The sequence below is a fragment of the Gopherus flavomarginatus genome, chromosome 19 (genome assembly GCF_025201925.1).
Source record: "Gopherus flavomarginatus isolate rGopFla2 chromosome 19, rGopFla2.mat.asm, whole genome shotgun sequence".
Taxonomy (NCBI): Eukaryota; Metazoa; Chordata; order Testudines; family Testudinidae; genus Gopherus; species Gopherus flavomarginatus.
In genome coordinates, this window is record NC_066635.1 from 24,799,742 (window position 1) to 24,825,917 (window position 26,176).

Genomic DNA, 26,176 nt, shown 5'->3' on the forward strand with positions numbered 1-26,176 from the left:
GGCAAGGGGCGGATGTGGGAGCTTGGCAGCGAAGCACTTTCACAGATGTTAGGTGGGAGGCGGGAGCGACTGGAGGGGAGCAGCCGGGCTCGCCCAGCCCAGCCCAACCCGCCGCCGCCGCGGGAGGAGCGGGGAGAGGGACCCGGCGCCGCTCAGCCCTTTATAGGCGCAGCCCGAGGGGGTGGGGGGCGGCGGCGGCTCCAGGCAGAGGGGGGCGGCTCCCCCTAAAAGCCGCCGAGGGGAGCGAGCGCCGGTCACAGGGGAGCGAGAGAGGGAGGGAGGCAGCACCGCGCCGCCGCCCTGCGCGCTCCGTAGCCCGGACTCGGCTCCGCTGCCCGCTCGCGATGCCCCTGCAGGGGCTGCCCCGGGATCCGGCTCGGCGCTCTGGGATTAGCTGCTGCCGCCGCCCGCCAGCCGGCCCCTGGCTCTGATCGGCGCCGCGCCGGGGTTTTCGCCGCCTGCTTCCCAGCTGCACCGGCTCCAAGATGCTCCGCAAAGGTGAGTCCGGGCAGGGGCCGCGCCGCTCCGGAGGGGCCGGATCCCGCGCCTGGCGCCTGCCCGCCCGCGGGGCCTCAACTTTGGCACTTGGCTCCGTGTCACCAAACTTAGGAGCAGCGGCGGGAGCGGCGGGGACGCGCCAGGGCTCGGGGCTGCTGTCCAGGGTGCTGCTGCCGGGCGCGGCGCTCGGGGTCCGGCGGCTCCGCAGCCCCGGGGGGTCGGAGCCCCAGGCAGCTGCGCTCCGGGCCGGGGAGCTCGGGGGCGCATCGCCCCAGCCTCAAACTTCAATGCGAGGAAGAGTTGGGCGGGGGGTGGGGCTCACGGGACCGAGCTGGGGGCTGGAAACTCGCTGGCTTTGTCTCTGCCCCTTTGTTCCTCGCGGTCTGTGTCCCCGGCGCGCCCCCCGCCCCTGCCCCTGCCCGCTCCCCTCCCGGCCCCGCCGAAGCTGCATCTTCTGATCCAAGCCCTCTGGGAGGCCGAGAGCAGAATCAATATTTCACAGCCCCAGACGCGGGGATTATAGGACTTGCCAAGGTAGCTCATTAATTTTCCAAAGGCTGGAGAGTTGGGTCTTTTCTCGTTAACCCCTGAGGTGCGGGGAGCCAGGCTGCGCTCCCCCCCTGCCAGGGAGGGATAGCTCAGTGGTTTGAGCACTGACCTGCTAAACCCAGGGGTGTGAGTTCAATCGTTGAGGGGGCCACTTAGGGAACTGGGGAAAAATCTGTCTAGGGATTGGTCCTGCTTTGAGCAGGAGGTTGGAGGAGATATCTCCTGAGGTCCCTTCCAGCCCTGACATTCTGTGATTCCCCTTGGGGAGCTGAGGGCTTCTGTGAGCTGCTGCTGATGTAATTCCCTGGGTGCTGGGTGAGGCACTCGGCACCTGGACATGGTGCTGCTGGAGCTCTTGCTCTCCAAGAAGGAAAGGGGCACTCCTCTCTAGGAAGGAGTATGGCAGAAAGAGATCTAGGGGTCATAGTGGACCACAAGCTTAATATGAGTCAACAGTGTGATACTGTTGCAAAAAAAGCAAACGTGATTCTGGGATGCATTAACAGGTGTGTTGTAAAGAAGACACGAGAAGTCATTCTTCTGCTTTACTCTGCGCTGGTTAGGCCTCAACTGGAGTATTGTGTCCAGTTCTGGGCACCGCATTTCAAGAAAGATGTGGAGAAATTGGAGAGGGTCCAGAGAAGAGCAACAAGAATGATTAAAGGTCTTGAGAACATGACCTATGAAGGAAGGCTGAAGGAATTGGGTTTGTTTAGTTTGGAAAAGAGAAGACTGAGAGCGGACATGATAGCAGTTTTCAGGTATCTAAAAGGGTGTCATCAGGAGGAGGGAGAAAACTTGTTCACCTTAGCCTCCAATGATAGAACAAGAAGCAATGGGCTTAAACTGCAGCAAGGGAGATTTAGGTTGGACATTAGGAAAAAGTTCCTAACTGTCAGGGTAGTTAAACACTGGAATCGATTGCCTAGGGAAGTTGTGGAATCTCCATCTCTGGAGATATTTAAGAGTAGGTTAGATAAATGTCTATCAGGGATGGTCTAGACAGTATTTGGTCCTGCCATGAGGGCAGGGGACTGGACTCGATGACCTCTCGAGGTCCCTTCCAGTCCTAGAGTCTATGAGTCTCCGCACGCCCTTGGGCCTCCTCTCTTCCCCACTGGCAGCCAGGGGAGAGGACTCTGGGAGCAGCAGGACTGGCGAGTTGCTTGGCAGAGCTGTGTGGATCCTTGGCACAGGCTGGTTTTTAATTCCTAATGACTGGCCCCAGCGGAGGGCAATAAAAGCACCGGAAGAGAGGGCAGGGGGCGAGACTCTGTTGTAAGAAGGGGGCTTCTGGGACTGGCAGTGAGCTGGGGGAACCTTCCAGCTAACGCTAATGTTTAGTGTTATTCAAGGGAAAAGTCTCAGCTCCCCTCACATATCCCAAAAGTCCCCCCACAGCTGCACCCCTCTGTGCCTATGTAATCCTGCAGTTGTCACAACTCTGGGCAGGTGACATCACAACTATTTCCATGGCAACAAACTAGGACATCATAGGGCAAGATTTTTGACATCACTACGAAGGAAGAAGCCAAAGTCTGGATCCTCTCCCTCCTCACACATGCACCAATGCCAGCCACTGGCTATGCAGAAAGTAATGGCTGGGCAGGCTGTGTGGCGTGGTAGAGTCCTGGGACAGGCCAAGACTTGGTAGCCAGGAGGCTAGGAGCTGGCCAAAGTCTGCACCAAGCCCTGAGGCTCTGAACCAGGCCACGGGTGGCCACTGAGGCATCCTGGGGACTTGGGGAGGTTTCCAGGGGCTGTGGCTCCACTCCCTCCTATTGGTCCCCTCTTCTGGAAGTTCTTGGCTGCAGCTGGCCCACACTGAGCAATTGAGCCCTTCCACTAGGCACTCTCGCCTACCCTGTCCGATGCAGGGTGAGTGTGGAACAGGACTTTGATGTATAGGTTAGATGTGCGCCCAGGGTATCAGGAATAAAGGACACTGGTCTCGTCTCTCAGTGCATAGCTGGTGGCACCAGCACTAAAGCTTCCCCAGGGTGAGGACTTCCTGGAATGCTGCACAGGTGAGAACTCGGGATCCCACTTGGAGAGCCTGGAGCACAGGAAGGAGTTTCTCTGCTGAGGCGTAAAGGCACCTTGCAGCTGCAGGGCCTTGGGTTCTGAGCTTTAGTGCTCTGACTTCCAGGTGGACTTTGTGCAGCTTCTTAGTCAAAACAAGTTTGTTGTTGCCGCTGGCCTTAGGTGCTCAGTGTGCTGTGTCCTCTGGCAAGCACCATCCCTGCAAACGGAACCCATCAGAAAACAAAACTTGCTCAGAATCCTAAGTGTGCCGGAGCTGCTGACAATGCTCAGAGCAGAGAGAAATAGCAGCTGCCCTGGTTTCCAGCCCCTCCATCACCTAGGCACTCCTGGGGATAGCAAAGCACTGCCCTGGTCTGAAAAATGGAGAGGAAATGAGATGCAGAGACTAGGTGGAGCTGCTCCCCACAAACAGGAAAGAAGGTCTGGTAAAAGGGTTTCATTTCACCAGGACTAGCCTGTTAAGATCAAGATCTACAGCTGTCATTTTCAGAGCTAGAAAAACAAAATGCAAATCAACAGCCTCTGGGCTTATACAGAACCTATTCTTAAAGTTTTTGTCTTGTTAAGCAAGGAAATAGAGTGCCAAATAGGCTTTGTTAAGTGGCAATCTAATTAATAATTTAAAATCTTGTAGCTGTCTTTCATTAGAATTTATCTGTACATCAACCACAAAATCAGTCAAACACACTCATTTATAAGTTAATGCCATTTCTGAATAATTCAACAAGCAGCTAGATTAAGGCCTGCATTCCTGCAAGATGCATTCCATTCTCTGGGTTTCTGTAGCCAGATGGTCCCTGTATGGCTGCTTCAATAGGCCCAATTCCTTGGCAAGTCTGCAGTGCTGTGGCACAGACAGGCTGGTACATGTGTACAGTCCCAAGTGCTTCCCCGTTGAGGCCATGTAATTCTTCTGGAAGGGAATGAAACCAAACAGACCCCATGAGACAGGTTGGGAGTGTGTGCGCAGGAGGGGCCAGTCTGCCCTTCCCCACAACAAGAGGGAGTGAGGAGGTGACTCCCAGGCGCTCCCTCCCTGTGGGGAATGGCTGAGGGAAGCAGGGAACTTTCTGCAGTGCACTAGAGCCACACTGATTTTCCTAGGGCATCAATGCAGCTGTGAGCTGGTCGTGCTCCATGTCAGAGGAACCTGGCAATTTGGAGCTGGCATGGGCTGTGGCCTCCTCTGGGTTCCCCATACCCACTCCATGGGATGTCTCAGGAAGCAGCCAGCAGGCTGTGGCCAGGGACAGAGAGGTTTCTGGAGGCCATTCCAGGGGCCAGGAGACACGCACTTGGGCAGTTTCCCTTATGAGTGAAGAGGGTTAAATGGTGGCTTTTTGTTTTGCCTCCCACATAACAGAGCTGGTTGTCACTGCTAGGGTCCCCTGGGGACGCCAAGGTGGAAATCCTTGGGAGGGAGTTTATTCCAGTCCATGACAATGCCCCCCAGTCTAGCACTACTGTTCACAGTATCCTGTTCCAACGTGTACCTCCTGGACACCTTGCTGAGAACAGCCTGGGGCAGATGGGGGGATGAAGGTTTCCAGCTGAGATGCAGCAGAAGAGACACAGCGGGTACCAGGAGCAGGAACAGCAGAGAGAAGGCTCTCCGCGGCTGGGCAGACTGTGGGCAGGGACACTGAGGAGGCCAATGCTAGAAGAGAGGTGGGTGAGGAGATGGGCTGGCATAAGCCCATCGAGGGTTTTAAACACCCAAAGGGAGGTTTTCAGCTGGCTCTCACAGTGAACAGGAGCCAGTGGAGAGGTCTGAGGAAGGGATGCTGTGCCATGTGACTGCACATACGTGAGCAGTGGGACAATGTGTATAGTGGGGGAGCTGAGAGCAGGGCCGGCTCCAGGCCACAGGGTGCCAAGCACGTGCTTGGGGCGGCACGCCGCGGGGGGCGTTCTGCCGGTTGCCGGGAGGGCGGCAGGCAGTTCCGGTGGAGCTGCTGCAGGTGTGGCTGCGGACAGTCCACTGGTCCCGCGGCTCCGGTGGACCTCCCGCAGACACGCCTGCGGCAGGTCCACCGGAGCCGCGGGACCATCGGACCCTCCACAGAAACGCCTGCGGCAGGTTCACCGGAGCCGCGGGACCACCAGACCCTCTGCAGAAACGCCTGCGGCAGGTCCACCGGAGCCGCGGGACCATCGGACCCTCCACAGAAATGCCTGTGGGAGGTCCACCGGAACCGTGGGACCAGCTGACCGTCCGCAGAAATGCCTGTGGGAGGTCCACCGGAGCTGCGGGACCAGCTGACCGCCTGCAGAAATGCCTGTGGGAGGTCCACCGGAACCGCGGGACCAGCGAGCGGCAGAGCGCCCCCCTCGGCATGCCGCCGTGCTTGGAGCAGTGAAATTGCTAGAGCCGGCCCTGGCTGAGAGCCATTGAACCAAACTTTAAACCCTACGTATGATGGAACCACTTCAAGCCCAGGCAGGGCAGCACCTCCCGCACCGCTATTTCCAGCACCCCGGTGGGTGGCAGCATTCCACACAAACCAGAGCTTGGAGCTACAGAGCAGGGAGTTACAATTGTCATGGCAAGAGGCGAGCTAATCTGTCAGAGCTCTGAGCTGCTCTCTTTGCCATGGTGTCCCAATGCCTGCAAGCTTTTTGGAGCAGGGACGTTGACAGCGTTATCAGTCTGTAAAGGGCGAAGCACTGCAGGACTAAATCACAGTGACAATGGAACGAAGCCTAGTGAGCATGTCAGGAGAAGTGGAGCAAAAGCCATGCTGTATCCAAGCGTTCTTCCAGAGGTGGCAATAGTCAGATGTGCAGACTAGGAGACTGGGGAGGAGAGGTGAGTTCAAGGTCAAGGAGGATGCCAAGACCATGGACAACAGAGTCCAGGGGTTGAAGTTGTTCGTGTGGCTCGTTCAGTCCATTGACATGTCTTTTTAGCTCCTCTCCTGCTTAGCTGAAAGCTTCATGCTCCAGATGAGCAGCAAAATGACATTAAGTTAATTTCATGTTGTTGCTCAGCTGGTACATGGAAGGGAGCCAGGAAGACAGGCAGGCTGGAGTTGCTGGGGTAGGGAAGGCGCTAAAGGGGCCAATCTGAGCTGCCCATTTCCCTTTGCAGAAGGCTCTTTTTGTTAATAACTTGCAGAGAGAAAATGACTAGGATCAATCCTTGTTCATTCTGCATCAGAGGGCCTGGCTACAAAGGGGAAGGGACCAGACTCATAGACTCATAGACTCATAGACTCATAGGTCAGAAGGGACCAATCTGATCATCTAGTCTGACCTCCTGCACAAGGCAGGCCACAGAACCCCACCCATCCAATTTTATAACAACCCCTATCCCAGGACCGAGTTATTGAAATCCTCAAAAATGGTTTGAAGACCTCAAGCTGCAGAGACACCACCAGCAAGCGACCCGTGCCCCACGCTGCAGGGGAAGGCGAAAAACCTCCAGGGCACCTGCCAATCCGCCCTGGAGGAAAATTCCTTCCCGACCCCAAATATGGCGATCAGCTAAACCCTGAGCATGTGGGCAAGAGTCACCAGCCAGCACCCAAGAAGGAATTCTCCGCAGCAACTCAGTACCCATCGCATGCAACATCTCCCTGCAGACCATTGAGCAGACCTGTCTGGTGGTAATTCAAGATCAATTGCCCAAATTAACGATCCTATCATAACATCCCCTCCATATACTTATCAAGCTTTGTCTTAAAGCCAGGAAAGTCTTTTGCCCCTACTACTTCCCTCGGAAGGCTATTCCAGAACTTCACTCCCCTAATGGTCAGAAACCTTCGTCTAATTTCAAGTCTAAACTTCCTAATATCCAGTTTATACCCATTCGTCCTCGTGGCTACATTAGTACTAAACTTAAATAATTCCTCTCCCTCCCTAACGTTAACCCCCTTGATATATTTATATAGGGCGAGCATATCCCCCCTCAGCCTTCTTTTGGCCAGGCTAAACAAGCCAAGCTCTTTGAGTCTCCTTTCATAAGGCAGTTTTTCCATTCCTCGGATCATCCTCGTAGCCCGTCTCTGAACCTGTTCCAGTTTGAATTCATCCTTCTTGAACATGGGACACCAGAACTGCACACAGTATTCCAGATGGGGTCTCACCAACGCCGTATACAACAGTACTAACACATCCTTATCCTTGCAGGAAATACCCCGCCTGATGCATCCCAAAATCGCATTTGCTTTTTTAACAGCCGTATCACATTGGCGACTCATAGTCATCCTGCTATCAACCAGTACCCCAAGGTCCTTCTCTTCCTCCGTCGCTTCCAACTGATGCGCCCCCAACGTATATCCAAAATTCTTATTATTAATTCCTAAATGCATGACCTTGCACTTTTCACTATTGTATTTCATCCTATTTCTATTACTCCAGTTTACAAGGTGGTTCAGATCTTCCTGAATAGTATCCCTGTCCTTCTCCGTGTTAGCAATACCCCCCAGCTTCGTGTCATCCGCAAACTTTATTAGCACATTCCCGCTCTTTGTGCCAAGGTCAGTAATAAAAAGGTTAAATAAGATCGGTCCCAAAACCGATCCTTGAGGGACTCCACTGGTGACCTCCTTCCAGTCCGACAGTTCACCTTTCAATACGACCCTCTGGAGTCTCCCCTTTAACCAGTTCCTTATCCACCTTACAACTTTCATATTCACTCCCAGCTTTTCCAATTTAACTAACAGCTCCGTGTGCGGAACCGTGTCGAACGCCTTACTGAAATCTAGGTAAATTATATCTACCGCATTTCCTTTATCTAAGTAATCCGTCACCTTCTCAAAGAAGGAGATCAGATTGGTTTGGCACACAGACATTTAAGTCAGTTTCTCTTTACAGCCAGCTTCAGGTGTAAAGAGATGGAAGGAAAAGGGATAATCCTGGGCAGTTTTCCTCAAGGAGGGGAGAGGGATGGGGCTGAGCTCAAGGAGGGGAGAGGGATGGGGCTGAGCTCAAGGGCTATTTTCTTGCCTGGGACCTTATTTAATAACAACATTTTCATCAGAGTAGAACATAGGCCTCATTTGAGATCGAGGACCCATTGAGCCGGACCTTGGAGAAACAGTTACTAAAATATGGTTCTTGTATGAAAGATCTAAGAGATCTTTCTGCCTAGGAGAGGTCAGTTCTGTTACGAGAATTGAGAAGAAGCCACAACTTTATTTGTTCAGTGCAAGCTGAAGGCAGTCAGGTGGGAGTCATTAGAGGTGTTGGAATGTGCAGAGTGGAGGGTCATCACTGTGAAGTGGCCAAGAAGTTTAACGGTAGAGCTTAGGTAAGTGTGAACGAGAACAGAGAATTGACCCTTGGGATGTGCTAGCTAGTTCTACAGGGCAGCAGTAACATTCTCTGCTCAGACATTGCTAGGGATACCTGTATTCTAAAAATAGTCCCTCAGCTGCATTTTGTGTCTCCTCCCTAGATGTGGCATATGACACAAGCCGGTTCCCATCATGGCCCTTACACTAAGAAGCATCTACAGCCATTTGCTCTGCAGAGCACAGGCTGCTCGGAACAAAGGCCCACTGTCCTGCAGACCAAATGTATCTGTATTTCGGTAGATCACCTATTTTGCAGCAAGATCCATTTGCTAGATTATGCAGCATGTGTACCCACGGCCATCTCACCTGCACTCAGCCCACTCAGCCATTACTGCAAGACTATTTAGAACACTCCAAACTTCTGAGTAGGATCAAAGAGCTACATTAAAAAATAAAACCTACCCCATGCCAGAGAACTGCTTCTCTCTTTTAGATGTATGCTTTACTCTTTGCTTCCAAGTGATTTTCAATACACCTTCCCCTAGCATGCTGGTCTTGGAGAATGAATGCCTATTATCCATGGAGTAGGTACAGCATGGGTGTTTGCGGAGCAGACCTCCCTCATGGCTCTGTCAGGTGTACAAGGGAGTATAGTCTCTGTCCGATCCACTCAATCTCTAGCTCTTCTGCAGAGATGTGGATAGGTGGATACATAACTGGTTGAAAGACCATACTCAAAAGAGTAGTTACAATGGTTTGCAGTCAAACTGGGAGGACATATCTGATGGGGTCCCATAGGGTCGGTCCTGGGGTTAGACTATTCAGTATTTTCATTCATGACTTGGATAATGGAGTGGTGAGCGTTCCGATAACATTTGAGGATGACACCAAGATGGAAAGGGTTAGGAGCACTTTGGAGGACAGGGTTAGAATTCAAAATGACCTTGACAAATTAGAGAATTAGACTGAAATCAACAAGATGAAATTCAACAAAGACAAATGCAAAGTACTCCACTTAGAAAGGAACAGTAAAATGCACAATTACAAAATTGGTAATAACTAGCTAGGTGGTCATATGCTCAAAAGAATCAGGGAGTAAAGTGGATCACAAATTGAACATGAGCTGCAAATAAGGCTAACATCATTTTCAGGCGTATTAACAGGAATAACGTATGTAAGACATGGGAGGCAATTGTTCCACACTACTCGGCACTGGTGAGGCTTCAGTTGGAGTCCTGTGTCCAATTGTGGGTGCCAACCTTTAGGAAAGATGTGGATAAATTGAGGAGAATCCAGAGGAGAGCAACACAAATGATCAAGGTTTACAGAACCTGACCTATGAGGAAAGATTAAAAGAATGAGGCATGTTTAGTCTTGAGAAAAGAGGAGGAACCTGATAACAATCTTCACATAGGCTAAGTGTTGTTATAAAGAGGATAATGATTTATTGTTCTCCATGTCCACTGAAGGTAGGACAAGAAGTAATGGTCTTAATCTGCAGCAAAGGAGTTTTAGGTTAGATATTAGGAAAAACTTCCTAACTCTAAGGGTAGTGAGATGCTGGAATTGGTTACCAAAGGAGGTGTGGAATCACCATCCCTGGAGGTTTTAAGAATAAGATTGGACAAACTCCTGTCAGGGAGGGTCTGGGTTTATCTGATCCTGCCTCAGAGCAGGGGTCTGGACTTGATGATCTTTTGAGGTCCCTTCCTACATTGCTATGATTTTATGAAGTGTGCCAGTTTTGAGGTGGACATTCATCCTCTAGAAACTGCATTGGGACTTCCTCTTACACAAGCCACTGAACAGCCTTTGAGTGATAACAGCTTCTGACAGCTAAGAACTTGAGCTACATTTGAAGCAGAAAGCTAGAGTTGAAAAGCTGGAGCTGTAACCCATTATCAATCCCCTGAGCCATCCCGTGTGCAGACTTGATTGTTAGATATGCTCCTTCACTGCCTAACCAGCTACAGGGGCCCACCCAAGATACTCAGCTGAAATGTGGGATGAAACCATCAGCCTAGATTACAAGTTTAGTGTCCCGAGATTACTAGGTTTATCCCTGTGTAAACAGCCTGCTCCTGAATAGCACAGTGGAAAAAAACATTCTTTAAAAGAAGGGAATTATATAAAAAATTGAACAAAGGAACAAGCAGTGTAGTCTGTAGGAATGAGCACTTTGCTGGGAGCCAGGATACCTGAGTTCTTATTCTGCCTTTGCCACCCCTTGCTGTGTGATCTTGGGCAAATCACTTAATGCCCGTCTCTTAGTCTGTAAAATGGGGATAATCATTCTGACCTATCTGCCCAGGGTTCAGAGTGAGTTTCTGTACAGTGTTTATAACATGCTAACTGGTTTGTGTCTTGCACATTGTCTGAGGCACACGGTATGAATACCATTGGTCTGAGCACCGCACTGAGCCAGCAGCTCCTAAATTCTGGTTCCAGTTCTGACACTGACTTAATGGGGGGTCTTGAGTAAGTCACTGAATCTTCCATATGCCACCTCTGTGAAACAGGGATAGTAACAATTACTTTACCTGACACATAAAGGAGCTGAGACTCTGTCAGTGTTTGTGAAGAGCTGTACAAGTGTTTAATATTATTAAACACATAAATCAACTAGGGTTGTCAACTCAAAATTTAGAAACTATATACGATTATCAACTAGAGATTTTTTCTTTCAGCTGTGTGATCGATCAGTGATGAGTCTGTGACAGAGTGCACAGTTCATTATTATATTGTATTTATTTGTATTGTTGATTGGGGCTCTGGGGCGCTAGGTGCTTTACAGACATACAAATAGTCCCTGCCCTAAAGAGGTTACAGTCTAATTTAAGACAAGATGCAACAAGTGGATGTAACAGTGTGGGAGGGAGGAGGCGGGCAACAGTTATACGAATAGCTGCACAGGCAAACGGTGTGAAGCCTGGTGATTTTACTGTCTAATCACTCTGAGTACATGGAGAAGCAAAACTGAAACCACCCAAGTTATAGTTTGTTTAGAAAACCAGCTGCTAAGTAAGGATTTTGGCAGAGTGTGTGTGAGTGTGCATGTGCCGTGGTGCCCATGGGAAAGCTCTGCGTAGAGTGGTATATTAGTGTAATGCACCCACTGCGAGCTGTTGCAATGTACTGAGCATGTGCAGAAGGGTGTGCATACACAGCTGGAGCACTGGCCAAGGGATTTCATAGGCATGTACAACAGGCAGACTGACACATCACAGCAAGTGCAAACCTGGTGGTATTGGTGAGCCCACAACACCAAGGGTAAGCTCAGAGGGCAGGTTAGCACCACTTCTTGTAACAGCTCCGTTTGCCCCATGCATGACTCAGAAAGGGAGCCTCTGAGTAGCCATGACCTCACAGTGCATGCTGGAAAGGTGCAAGATGTGGATTTTCATGCTGGATCGTACCTTCAAAGAAACCACCCTGGTCAGATTCCTAGTTAAGGATGTCTTTATGGAAACTCACCATCCTTGTGCATAGTATCAGGGGTTAGCTGTGTTAATCTGTATCCACAAAAACAAGGAGTCTGGTGGCACTTTAAAGACTAATAGATTTATTTGGGCGTAAGCTTTCGTGGGTGAAACACCATTTCTTTAGATGTACCCTAGGGTCAGATGGACACGCTCAGAAATATTCTGTTCACTGATCACAGGTGACTAGGAAGCTGAGGTTCCATTGCTGATCCAGGCCAAGAGCCTGGTTCTGGGCAGGCATAGCTCTGCCAAGCAGCTGGGGTTTGTTCCATTCATGGGACGGCTTGCCCAGGTGGATGGCAGGGTGCGGCCAGGCCAGCAGAATGCTGATCTGGGCAGTCCTCTGCACTGGTGCTGAATGATTATGGATGGGGGTGACATGAGTGGCGGATGCAGGGCAGCAGTGGCAGGGAGATATTAGAAGACAATCTTCTTTGCGCAGAGCAGGATTGAAAAGTTATGAAACAGAAAATGCTCCATTTGGTGCAGAAAGCCTCTGTTTTGCTCCCTGTATTTTTAAGCACCTACAGCTGTTTTCTGTTTGCTTCCCAGTTTGTGCACCTGCATCATGGGCTCTGGAAAAGGTCTACCTGGCCTGGCTGATGTTTCTGAGCTCGCCTTGGCTTCACAAGCAGCTTCTTAGGAGTCTTGCAGACGAAGCCAGGAGGGCTGTTCTGCCACCAGATTCCCAGCACGGACAGGGAGGGTAAGCATGGGGCTGCATCACTGGTCCGTCAATGCGGAGCTCCATGTAGGTGAGCAGGCTTGGCTGCTGCGCAGTAGAGAGGCTTGTTGGGTGTGAAATGGAGCAGACAAACCCCTGAGGCCTATATGGTACCTGCCATAGCACTACAGGGGGCTTTTGCTCAGGTCATCAAGTAGGAGACCCTGTCTACTCCTTGTGTGCGCTAGAGTGGAGGTTTATCAGTGCAGAGGCACTGCCGGTGTCCATGTGTGTGTGTGTGATGCAGGCATTGTTCCAGCCAGCAACAGACTCTAGGAAGAACAGCACCTCTCCAGCACCGCTTGGTATTTAGAGAGCAGTGGTACCGACCGAGTCCTGCAGACTCATCAGGTACAATGTCGAGCAGCTGCCAGGGGGTTCGTCCCCTTAAACCCAACACTGTATTTAAGTCTCTAGTTAGAGGGTCTCAGACCACTTGCCTCCGTTCATGATCTCATAACATCCCTGTGGCAACTGCGGCTGTTGTTTACATGGGAAGTTAATATTAGGGAATTATTTAACAAGTTCTAGCTTCTTTCAATGTGAAGTAGCATTTGAAAACAAGGAGGAGGAGCCAGAGCCATGTGATCTGCCTCCATTCCTTGGGTACACAACACATGTTGCATGGGCTGCAGTTTGATAACCTGGGCACTGCCAGGACTGCATTAGTGACAGAAATAGCAAGTCGGTTTGGAGTTTTGCTTTTGCTGGTCTCATTTTTATAGACTCCAGTTCACGTCATCGACCCAGTGGAAGGTGAAAGCCTCCGGAAGTGTGTGGACCTTGTAGTAATTCCTCACTTATTTGGGAGTTAGCACTCAGCTACCATGGTGATAAGCATAGCCAGAAAGCCCAGATAAATCTACCTGGAGGTCCCAAGGCAAAATGAGAACTTGCACTGCGGGGTTATCAGGTGGCAATCACACCCAGGGACGCTGGAGCAGGCTTGGACTCCCCGTCACTGTGGAGCTACCTGCCATGGGGCGCAAGTTCCCTTGTTGTTGAACTTAGAAAATGAGAGAAGTGTGACTTCACAGACACACAAGTTTGTGTCTTTGTTTTATAATTATTGAGTGAATTTTAATACTCATGGAAGTGAGAGACTGCACGCAGATGCTGAGCAACCCCGTGCACAGCTCTGTAATCATCTCCATCCTGATCTGCAGCTCTCTGGCTTCCTAGCACTGCTCAGTCAGTGCACCCCAGTTCTGTACTGAGCACCCCCGGCTATAACTGAGCAGCAGCTCTTGCTGTGATTAATACAACCATGCCATAGGTTGGTGGTTCTCAAAGTGGGGTCTGTGGAGCAGCATTTGGGGGGAGGGATGACACGACTCAAGCTGTCTTGGTCACAGTGGTGAAGTATGCGCAATGGAAACAAGAGACAGTCCTGCCCTGCTAGACTACTTCAATTGTGCACGTGCCAGTCTTCAGGCAAAGCTCCCTGCCCGCCTGTCACAGCTCCCTTGTGTTCTCCTGCCTGTTTGGGTTCCTGAACAGGCATAGAAGCCTGTTAATGAGACTCTCTTTATTGGGCATCTCTTTGGTGTAAATTTAACTGATCAGATTTGCTGACAACAGCAAGATGGACGAGGTAGCAAACCCACAAGTGGCAAAACCCAGCTGCAAACAGACCTAGAGAGACTCGAGTGAACGGGCTGCGAGTAATGAGGGGAGACTTGGACCAGCAGCCAGGGAGTGGAAATAAACAGCCCAGACCCAGAACAAGGGCACATAGCCAACCAGCTGCACTCAGCACAGCGAGGTTGTTTATTTTGATCTGTCCTAACATGACTTTATGTAACCAAGCATTAGATATGCCACAGGGAAGTTACAGAAACGAGAAGTCTGTCTTAAGAACTGGCCTGCACCAGGAGAACGTTAACAGCCTCTGCACAAGGGAGTAGGCTGCTGCGTCCAGAAACTCGCCTCTTACAGGAGGTTTTTAAATGTAAGCCCAGGTCTCTGGAGGACAGAGGTCTGAGCTAGAGCTTCCTGTCACTCCCCATTCGCCGTCTGCATACAGACTGGGTCCCTTTTTCACTTCTCCACAAGAGGGTGCTCTCCTTGGTGGCTCCAAGGGTGCCACTGATGGGTGTGGAGACCTTCTATCCACCCTGCCACAGCCATGCAGCTTTTGCCACTGGCAACAGTCTCCTTGGCAGGTTTTAGCCCTTACCTCATCAAAACAGAAAATGGTTGCTGGTCGAGCTCTGCAGCAGGGGCTAAGAATTCCCACTGTCTTTTGCCACAGCAACTCCCTGGAGGCAGGGAAAGAGGGGACCTGTGAGATCAGTAGGGTAATTAATAGAACAAGCCATCATCCTGGAAATGTGAGAGCTTCTTATAGAAGGACACAAATCAGCAGCAAGGTCTGGAGATTTATTTACTTATGGACAGATCCTGCTCAGTGTCCCTGGTGTAAATCCAGAGTAACTCCAGGGACTTCACAGAGCAGATCCCTGTCAGTCCTGTATCAGCAGCCTGAGTGCAGTACAAGTTAGCACACCTGGAGTCTGGGCATTTCAGTCTTTGCCCTTTTGTGATGGACTAAATCAGTTCCTTCCCCAGAACAGGTCCTTCCCTCTCTGTTTGGCTGAGTAGGGCAGGAGCTGGTTTCGCAGCCCCTGCTGGATTCAGGATGGGACTTCCAGCTGTCCATTCTCTCACGCTGGGGACAGATGAGGCTGTAGATTTTCCCTATCACTCTCTAGAGCAGGGATCTGGAGGGATCAGTAATTCTCTGGGTATCAGGGTTCTACACTTTTTCCATCATGATCCCTTTTTCTGCAAGAATTTGCAGGGTATTTCTGCTAACAAGCCCAGAATATTATAATTTCAGTGGGATTTAAAAAACAAAATAGTCCTCACACAAATTACTCTGCAGTGCCTAAGATCTGCTGCTATCTATTTTTTAATAATTGAGGGTAATAAATATGTATTTCTTTCTCCTTTTTTTTCCACCTTCCGCAGCTTGTCAGCGCTCTGCGTCTCTCCTCTGATCAGACCGCATCTTTGCTGAGAAAAAAAAAATCCTTTAAGCAAAAAGGATTAAAGCCTTGAAAGTAGGTCTGCCTGAGACTCCTCTGCTCACTCCCTCTTGCATGCAGTGATCCTCTTCCAGGGCAAGGGAGGGGCCCACATAAAGTGTCAGAAACCAGGAAACCACTGCAGAAGAGGAAGGAGGAGAGAGAATTGGGAAGACAGACAGAGACAGAGAGAGATGCAGAGAGCGGAGGGGAGACAGAGAAGGAGAGATGGAGGGAAAGAAGAGATGTGGGTCCAATTCTCCCCCAACCAAGTTTTGCAGCAGTGGTGCTGCTCTGACTTCAGTCCTGATTCACAGTAGGATGGGATCAGAGTCTAGCCCCTGAAGCAGGGGAAAAGCACACACTGGGTAAGGGGGGTTATGGAGAAGGGTCTCCCCTCTCTTCGATGCACTACCATCCTGCCAACTTGTTGAGAACACATTGAATGGGCACTGAGAAGGGGCAGGGACTGCCCAAAGGGATCAGCTGCTTGTGTTGGAAGAACCTGGTAGTAGCTGGCGACAGGAGAGGAGGGTATAATACTAGTTAATCAAACCCCTGTGCTGTGAGTCTTGCCAGGCCTAGGGAAACCCTGTCAATATTGTGTTAACACAACCTGTGCACTAGAAACATCCTGCAGAGGCATGGAGGGTGAGTGGAGCTTTCGTTGCTGATGCGTAGGGCTAGTCAATAAAGTCCGTGAAACCAAGTGGCATTGTGACCTGGCCCGTGTAGTTGCAGGGGCACTCAGGTTTGGGCCGGCCACCCCTCCATCTCCACCACTGCTGTGACCATGTGTGCCAGGTTTGGAGCTGGGAGCTGGACTCCGCCCCCTATGGCAGGACCCCCCGACTGTGGGGCACATGAGGGGTGGGCTTGCTCTTCTTTCCGTGATTTATCATTTAATTCCTGCACCTCTGCTGTAAAATGTACTAAACATTTCTGTGCCAGAATTGTAGCTTTACTGCTGAACAGCGGGCAGGGGGGCGCCACAGGCTCCAGCCCCTTCTGGCCTTGGATGTGATGCCAGAACTGCGACTTGGTCCAGGTTCCACAAGCTGGAAGCTTCAAGCTGCTGCATCCCGGTGACCCTTCGCCCCATCCTACCGCAGCTGTACAGAGAGGGAGCTGCGTGCACTGCAGGCTGCGCACCCTCAGAGCTGCTCGTCCCCAGAGGAAACTTTCTTGGGGAAAAACGCTCTGTGTAGAGACAGAGCTGCTCAGGCTGCACATATTGCTGCTGCTTTCTGTTCCCTTGGTCTTTACTCCTATGGACATCGGCATGAAAACAGGCTCTCAAGAGTCTCATCTGCTCTTGCTGCTCATTCCCCATCTGCAGCTGGCTCTGTCTGGACAGTTCTCTGCTATCAGATGTTCTCCAACACAGGCCTGAGCTGCTCGTTGCTGTCTAACAGACACCCCTGAAGTTGTCTGATAAGGAAGAGCTCTGTGATGGCCACGTGGGGAGGCAGCCCCAGCTAGCACGGGAGCCTCTTCCTCCTCCTAGGGGAGTGCGGCCGCTCAGCCTAAAGTGGTAGCAGCAGCAGAGCCAGGGTATTAGAGTGAGAGGAGCCAGTGTGAAGGAGGATGCTATTTATAGCTTCTTTCAGCTTTTGTTCCTTTTCCAGTGGAGCTTCTCTTTAAATAGAAACTGAGTTGGCTGCACCAGTCTCCCCTGTGCCCAGCCGTCCACTGGGGCATTGCCCATCCTTTCCCCTGGAGAGACACAGAGGCCACAGCGAGCCCCTCATGATCCTGTGCATGTGGCCCTTCCCATGGGTCTGGGAACCCTGAACTGGGGTGCCCACCTCCCTCCCTGTGTGCTTTGTGCCAGGGCCCAATGTCTTTGGGGGTGGGAGCCCTGTCTGAGCCAAACAGGGATGGATGGAGGTGCCTGATCGCCTCAGCTAATGAAACTGGACACAGCCCAGTTCAGTCCCTGCCTGTGAACTCTGCTCCTGTGATATCCCTCCCTGCACTTGTCCCAGGGAGGCAGAGAAGGGGCCCAGAGAGGTGGCTGCCGTAGATGTGGGTGAGTAGAAGTGTCTGGGAGAGCTCTAAAAGCGGCACTATCCCCAGCATTTTGTGTTGCTGCTTGGCATCTTTTCCCCGCTATTCCTCTCCAGCAGGCCTGCCCAGCATCTCCTCTCCAGCTCTCCGATCGATAGGCCAGGGAACAAAACAAAACAAAACCCAGTAAATATTTAATATGACCCAGAGAGCCAAGGAGAACACTCCCCTGTTTCCCCGTCCGTCTCCTCTGCCAGCCACTCGCAGCAGCTCATCAGCAATAATGAGGCCGAGTGCAGCGGGAATCGATAGCAAAGCCAACGTCAGTGAAGGGGTCAGCTCCTGCCATTTCCTCAGCTCCTGCCCTGCTGATGGAGCCCAGGCTCACCATCCCCTCTCTCTCACTGTCATTTGTAGTCAGCACTCCTCCATCTCCATCTGCCTTGTCCGCCTAAGACCAGTGCCCACCAGGCATCAATGCAGCTAGTGATACCAGCATATGTCAGCTGGAAACAAGGCCCAGGGGTCCCTCCCTCAGGGTCTGGCTCCTTCTCCCTGCATTCGCTCTGTGCCCCCTTTTCTCACTTTCTATCTCCTTTTCATGAATAGTTCTCTGAAAACATCCGCTCAATGTGCAGCAGCAGTCAAAAAAGCAAACGGAATGTTGGGAATCATTAAGAAAAGGATAGATAATCAGACAGAAAATATAATATCACCTCTATATAAATCCATGGTACACCCACACCTTGAATCCTGCTTGCAGATGTGGTGGCTCCACCTCTAAAAAGATACATTGGAATGGAAAACGGTGCAGAATAGGGCAACCAAAATGATTGGGGTAGGGAACTGCTTCTGTATGAGGAGTAGGACTGTTCAGCTTAGAAAATAGTTGACTAAGGAGGAATATGATAAAGGTCTATAAAATCATGAATGGTTTGAAGTAAGTGAACAGGGAAGTGTTATTTACTCCTTCTCAGAAGACAAGAACGAAGGGTCACCCATTGAAATCAATAGGCAGCAGGTTTAAAACAAACAGAAGGAAGTATTTCTTCACATAATCAACCTGTAGAACTTGTTGCCAGAGGATGTTGTGAAGGTCAGAAGTATAACTGGGTTCAAACAAGAATTAGATATGTTCCTGGAGGATAGGTTGGTCCGTCAATGGCTATTAGCTAAGGCGGTCAGGGATGCAACCCCATGCTCTGGGTGTCCCTTAACTTCTGGCTCCCAGAAGCTCAGAGAGGATAACAAGGGATGGATCACTCAATAGTTGCAATGTTCTGTACATTCCCCCTGAAGCATCTGGCTTTGGCTACTGTCAGAAGACAGGATACTGGGCTAGATGGACCACTGATCTGACCCAGTGTGGCCGTTCTTATGTTTGCCTGTGTCTTGGTTGCCCTCTCTCTGATTCTCTCCCTCCTTCTCTCTCCCTCACCTCGCTGCTTCCCCCAGCACATATTTCCCAGGAATTTGAGTGGAGGCATCCATTGGGTTAAGGATCTGTTCCCCTTTTGCGCCTGGACTGGCCTAGTCTGACCTCCTGCACATCACAGGTCACAGAACCTCGCCTGCCCACTCCTCTAATAGACCCCTAATCACTGGCTGAGTTACTGAAGTCATGGAATCATAGGACTGGAAGGGACCTCGAGAGGTGTCTAATCCAGTTCCCTGCACTCATGGCAGGACTAAGTATTATCTAGACCATCCCTGACAGGTGTTTGTCCAACCTGCTCTTACAAATCTCCAGTGATGGAGATTCCACAACCTCTCTAGGCAATTCATTCCAGTGCTTAACCACCCGGACAGTTGGAAAGTTTTTTCTAATGACCAACCTAAACCTCCCTTGCTGCAATTTAAGCCCATTGCTTCTTGTCCTGTCCTCAGAGGTTAACAAGAACTTTTTTCTCCCTCCTCCTTGTAACAACCTTTTATGTACTTGAAAACTATTATCATGTCCCCACTCAGTCTTCTCTTCTCCAGATTAAACAAACCCATTTTTTTCAATCTCCCCTCATAGCTCATGTTTTCTAGACCTTTAATCATTTGTGTTGCTCTTCTCTGGACTTTCTCCAATTTGTCCACATCTTTCCTGAAATGTGGTGCCCAGAACTGGACACAATACTCCAGCTGAGGCCTAATCAGCATGGAGTAGAGCAGAATTACTCCTTGTGTCTTGCTAACAATACTCCTGCTAATACATCCCAGAATGATGTTCACTTTTTTTTGCAACAATGTTACACTGTTGACTCATATTTAGCTTGTGGTCCACTATGACCCCCACATCCCTTTCCACAGTACTCCTTCCCAGGCAGTCACTTCCCATTTTGTATGTGTGCAACTGATTATTCCTTCCTAAGTGGAGCACTTTGCATTAGTCCTTACTGAATTTCATCCTATTTACCTTAGATCTTTTCTCCAGTTTATCCAGATCACTTTGCATTTTAATCCTGTCCCCAAAGCATTTGCAGCCCCTCTCGTCCCCACACTTTATGACCAGGAGGGCTCAGGGGTTCTGGTGGCAGGAATGTTAGAGGATATTCCTGTTGATGTTATACAGAGGCAGAGAGGGATCTGTCTCTGGACAGCGGACAAAGGATGTCTCTGAAGAAGGAAATGGTTTCCTCACAGACACTTGGTGCTGGGGTAGGGAAAGACAGCCTGAGAAGGCCTGCCAGAGCAGGGGCCTGAATCCTTTCCTCCCCGACATTGGGGAACCAAAGCCCAGGAGTTACAACTTGGATAAGAGCAGCTCTGCAGGGGGCCAGGCCTGTCCTGACCACTCAAACTACTCCAGGGGGCACTGCCCTCACCGCACCACCTGGATTGTGCAGCCTTGGCAGCACACAGCACGACTGGCTGCCTCACTCCCTAGTGGGCAAATGGGAGAAGGGTGTGGCGGGGTCAGATCCCAGCCTCAGCCCCTCCAATTCTTTGAGGTCACAGGGGCACATGAGGGCATGTGAAACTCCCTGGGTACCCATCCAGTGTGATCTAAAGGTGATGGACTGGGAGCTGCTCTGTAATGATGTATGAATACTGCCTCTTGGTTTGGTTATAGGATGTTCACTGTCTGAATATACGGGTTTAAATCAATAGGGAGCTGTCTGAAATACAGGCAGGGCAGAGGGAGATATGAGAACTTCTCGAGGGTGCTTTGGGGGTGCCTCTGATCCTTTCATCTTTGATAGGGGTGAGATGTGACAGACTGGGGATATGCCTGGCTCGAATGGTGAACCCCACTGTATTTCAGGGTCTCTACTTTGTATTGTAACCTCCTTTGTGAATAGAACAGCCATTTTGTAACTAGTAGAAAGACTGTGTGTTAGGAGCTGTGACAGAGCCATTGAGGGCCATCAGCATCAAATGATTCTTTCCTACTGGGACAATGAGAGCTGATAAGGGTAGGACTGGAGCCTATAATTCCCCTGGCTGAAGCACATGGGCAGAAAGGGGACCAGAGACTATATTTAAGGCAGAAAGCTCCCTGTGAAGGAGGGCAGACCACTGCCACATGCAAGAAGGCCAGGTGAAAGCCGGAAGAGTCCTAGCCTGTGAATGCTGGTCAACTCCCGGACTCACAGAAGGAAAGAGATAAGATCTGAGGTGGGGTTGTGTCCAGGATTTTGTTTTTTATAGATTTGTATCTCTAGTGCTTTCAAGAGTAAAGGGTCTTTGGTTAAGAAAAATCCTTGATAATCTCCATTTCTTGTTTTCCTGACATGTCGGGTTAATGAGAAACCAGAGCTCCTGGATTCTGGGGAAATGTGTCTACGGGACTGGGGCTTGGGAGAGCAGAGGGGCTAGATCCAGAGTTGAGATAGCTGGATTGTGGAGTCCCACTGCCCAAGAAGGGTGTCAGACACCTGGTCTGCACCTGGGAGTGTGCCTGAGAGACCCTGAGCTAGGCACAGCAACCAGCCACTACCCAGCCCCAGGGTGTTAGAAGCTTGTGGATCTGGTGGTTGTATCCACTCACAACAGACTTGTGTCTGTCCAGAGAGCGGGACTGGGCCAGGTTGTGACACTTGGATGAGCAGTCTGTGTTATCATTTAATTCCTGTGCATGCACCCAGAGCTGCACATGGTGCATGCAAAATATTAATTCATGGAAAACCATTCCTTTGAGTTAAGCATTAAAGCCCTTCCAATTGCATCTCCACCCCGCCACACACACACATTATCCACGTTAGGGATGTGCCACCATAGCAATAAGTGTCCAAAGAGCCTGAATACTAGCCTCATTTGGAAAACTGAATGCTTCCAAACACTAGGCTGAAAACACCAGCCTCCAGAATTTCAGAAACCATGCCACAACCCTTCAGAATCTGCCTGCCTGTTTCTAGTTGCAATTTTACTCTATTTCCAAACAATGTTCTTCTGAATGCAAATAACTCTCCCTCTTACCCCCAATCTACATACTGGGGCATTTGCTCATCATGGATATATATTCTCACACAAAAAGCTTTGTTAACTGGAGGTTTCCAGACTGCATATCCCCTCAACATACAGTGTCCAAAGCAAAGAAATAGTAGCTATGACTTTGTCATGACTAGACAGAATGGGTGAGGGTAGGTCAGGTTTAGCTAACACATACTAGCTAAGCCCCACCGTTTCCACACTGTAGAAGCCGGGTAACACCTCTACTTCCATTTTAGCTAGTTGTGTCCAAGCCTGGGCACATCCTACGTTACAACAGAACTGAACTCTCTGTCTGTGTGTACAATAGTGTATTGTACTGATGACCAGAGTTAACACAGCAAGAGAGTGGTTGTGAAGTGTGGTGTTTGTAGGGATTGTGTCTGTTTCCTAGAGGAACTTTAAGCTGTGATACTGTCAAAGTAAAATTTCCTAAAGGTGCATTTATAAATGTTTCTTCTGCAAAAGTTAGTCAGTATTTTTCCAAAAATATACATGGAAAAGTCAGTTGTCCTCTGAAGTGATTGTGCTAAATCTGGAGACCAAATACAATAATGAAAGTGACATAGAGGGATTTTAGTCCTGCTTTACAAGTAAATAGCAACACAGCCTTAACTAGGAAGGTGCTAGAGCCTCCATCATTTAGCTGGCATTGCACTGAGGCAAGTGCAAACACAGATGCAAGCCTTGCAAGGAGAGGTGTGTGGTGTGAGTGTGTTAGAGTGTGTGAGGGTGGGCGCAGCTGCCAGGGATGTAGCACTACTTCCTGCAAAAGTGATCTTGAGTTAGTAATTCTGTCTCACATGAGATAGTCTCCAAAATTTATCTTCTGTGTTATGTCACCATAAGATAAAGCAGCCACATTCAAAACCCAGCTAACATTTTACCATTTAAATTTATCTAATTGAAAAGCTGCACAACAGCAATTATGATACTTTGCACGTTAGTAATAAATACACATATTATACCTGATACAACAGAAAACATGCATAACTCAGCTTTTATATGCCAAACTTTAAACTAAGTAGCAAGGCATATCCAAAGCACATGTGTCATTAGTCAAAAAGCCCATTAGCGGCACATGTAACGTATTGTTTTTACATTATTAATCTTCCCTGCAAACTTCAAACAAGGGTAAGATTCATTGGGATGGTCCGACTACTTTGGGGATATTCCATAAACCCAGTTAAACAGATCAGACCAGGTTGACAATGGTTTTCCACCTGCTTCCACTTATCCTGACAGCATCCTAGCAACCCTGACATACATGCCACTCATCACAGCCCCCAACACCTCAGCTCCACTGGCCACAGCCTCCAACATGCCCCACTCACCCCTAGCATATGCACAGAGCCCACAGTGGATGATCTAGAGTCCAGACAGACACTGAAACAAATGGCCCCTTGTAGGGCCTCAGCCAAAGACAGTGCAGTATTTTAAATGAGCAGTGGAGGGTTCTTGGCAGAGAAGGCTAATGGTGTGTCTAGTATGAAGCAGACATCATGTGCCTGCAAGAAACACACAGAGAGATGACAGCACCAAACATCCCTGGCACGCATATTGATGCGAACGCTGAAAGCAACACCTATGGTAGCTCGATAGCTGTATGTAACCGTAGCGTGGCGCCTCCTGCTGGTCGTCTAGGGAATTAGCTTTTCTAGCCTTGGAGTGCCCTCTGCCAGCCGGTATCCTGCGTGCCTCAGGCCCCTGTGTCCCTCCCGGACCCCGGTGCCCCTTTACCTTGGGTGCTTCCCCCTGGCAGTACCCCCGCTCTCTGGGTCTCCCCACCCAGGGGAACGCCCCCCAACCCTCTATCCCCACCTTGCCTCAGTGGCTACTGCCAGTCACCATCTAGCCCTCACACACTGGGGCGGATAGCAGTCTGTAAACCACTCATCATGGGCAAGGGTGGTTTGGACCTGCTGCCTTTGCCTACCCCTGGGCTGCCTCTCTGCAACCCCAGTACCTGCTTTAGGCCTTCAGCAAGGACTCAGCCTGGGGGATTTCCAGCCTGGAGCTCCCCAGCTCCACTCTAGGGACCTTGCTGAGCTCCCAAGCAGCCAGGCCCGTCTCTCTCCACAGCTAGAGAGAGACTGTGAGCACCTGCCCACAGCCTTTTATAGGGACAGCTATGGCCTGATTGGGGCATGGCCCCAGCTGTGGCTGCCTTCCCTTATCCGCCCAGTCTTTGGCTCGCAGCCCCAGCCCTCTCCCAGGGCTGGGTGTAACCCCTTCAGGGCTGGAGCGGGTGACCACTCTGCGACAGTAAGAAACAATTGGTTAGAAACACTGCTGTGAACACAATGGTACAATGGAACCTATCATGGCTGAACTTGATCAAATGGCAGCAGTTCCTGTTTACAAACCACCAGGTGAACAATTTGCATGGCCAGAAAAAAAAGTGCCTTGTGACTTCAACAGTCACAACCCCATCTGGGGATACCCCACCAATGACAACGGGGAAGAAGTTGAGAAAAGGGTGGCAGCAAACAACTTGACCTTGCTCTGAGTCTTCAAGGATAAATGTATCTTCCAAAGTGCATAGTGGAGCAAGGGATACAACCCTGATGTAGTCTCTGTCACCTCTGAAAACGCAGGCAACATCAGAAGGGAGGTCATGGCAGCAATCCCAAATTGCAGGACAGACCAGTGCAAGTGACAATACAGGCTGCAGTACAACCCAAGAATACACAGCACCTGTTGACATCCAACTTTGGGAAGGCTGACTGGGACGGCCTGACCTCTGAGCTGGATGAATCCATCCATAATATTGCTCTGACACAAGCTCTATGGAGAATTTGTCTCTCTGGTGTGGAAGATGACCCAAAGCATGCCCCTAGGGGATGTTAGACCTTCTATGTACTTGGGCTTTCAGAGCAGACAAGCCAATAATGTAAGGGCTTTTCAGAACTGTTTGACCTGCATCCCTTCAGTGAGGGAATCACTGGATCGGGGAAATGCTTATGAGAGAGATCAGAGATGAGCAATGTGACCACAGAAGGGAGCAGACTGAAATACCTAACCTGCACCACAATAGCAAAAAAGCCTGGGCCACCATTCGTAAGCTGACCCCTGATGGACAACACCCAAAGCATATTGCCACAGTGTGTCCCAGCAAGTTGCACACCTACTCATCCTCAATGGCAAACCAGTCCACAAAGCACAAAACAAAACAAGTTGAGCAGGAACTTTGCTCACTCCCCAGGGCAGTAAAGTCCACAATGAGCAGCTTAATGTGGAGGAGTTGACAACAGCCATGAAACCCCTGGAAAGTGGAAAGGCAGCCGGACTTGAAGGCACATTCAATGAACTATTACTACACTTCTGGCCAAGAACACAAAAGTGGCTACTTAACTTCTTGAATTCTTGCCTGGCAATAATGCAGACGCCCAGGCAGTGGAGACAGGCCGAAGTGATTGCACTGCTCAAACCACATAAATATCCTAACTCTGCAAAGAGCTGCCAGCCAATATCCTTACTCTGCGCAAGCTACAAGCTTGATGAGGGGATAATGGGTAGAACAGCAGTGGAAGGGCAGCTGACTGATGACCAGCCTGGTTTCTGTTCAGGGCATTCATGATGTGGTTAAGTTGTAAACTGAACTCAGTACATCAAAGAGAGCTTTGCAACCTGCAAAATTACAGGGGATGTGTTTGTGATCTGTTGGCTGCTTATGTTATTCTGAACCATCATGCACTTCTGAAACGGGCAAGAATTTTGAGAAATAGCAAGCTGGTCCAAATCATCTAATCCTTGCTTGAAAATCAACATTTCTTTGTTGAGACAAATGATCAGAAAAGTTGATGATGTACTCAACATAATGCATTGTTCCAAGCTTTAGTGCTATCACAATTGCTGTTTAACATTTATGCAAACGATGAAACAGAATTCCCCAACATGCAAAAATTCATTTATGCAGATGATCTTTGCACTGACATCCAATCAGAAAGACTGAGGACACAGCGCACATTCTAACTGGTTCCCTGAGTATACTTGGAGAATACTATTACACAACCTTCCTGAATGCCAGCCCCAGTGAGACAGATGTTTGCCCCTTCTGTTTGGAACACTGTCAGGCCAAGCAAAAACTCCAGATATTGTGGGATGGTACAATCCTTGAGCACTATGAATATCCAGTGTACCTTGGGATCACATTAGATTGAACGCCGACATTCAGAG

General features: G+C 49.9%; 1 protein-coding gene across 1 annotated transcript in view; it reads left to right on the forward strand.

The window, feature by feature from the left end:
- Positions 1–410: 410 nt before the first annotated feature.
- Positions 411–26,176, forward strand: part of RTN4RL1 (reticulon 4 receptor like 1) — a 76,493-nt gene continuing 50,727 nt past the window's right edge. Inside the window, exon 1 of the mRNA XM_050928746.1 lies at positions 411–498. Within this exon, the coding sequence (XP_050784703.1) occupies positions 486–498 (13 nt within the window). The 5' untranslated portion in view covers positions 411–485. The remainder of the gene's footprint in view (positions 499–26,176) is intronic.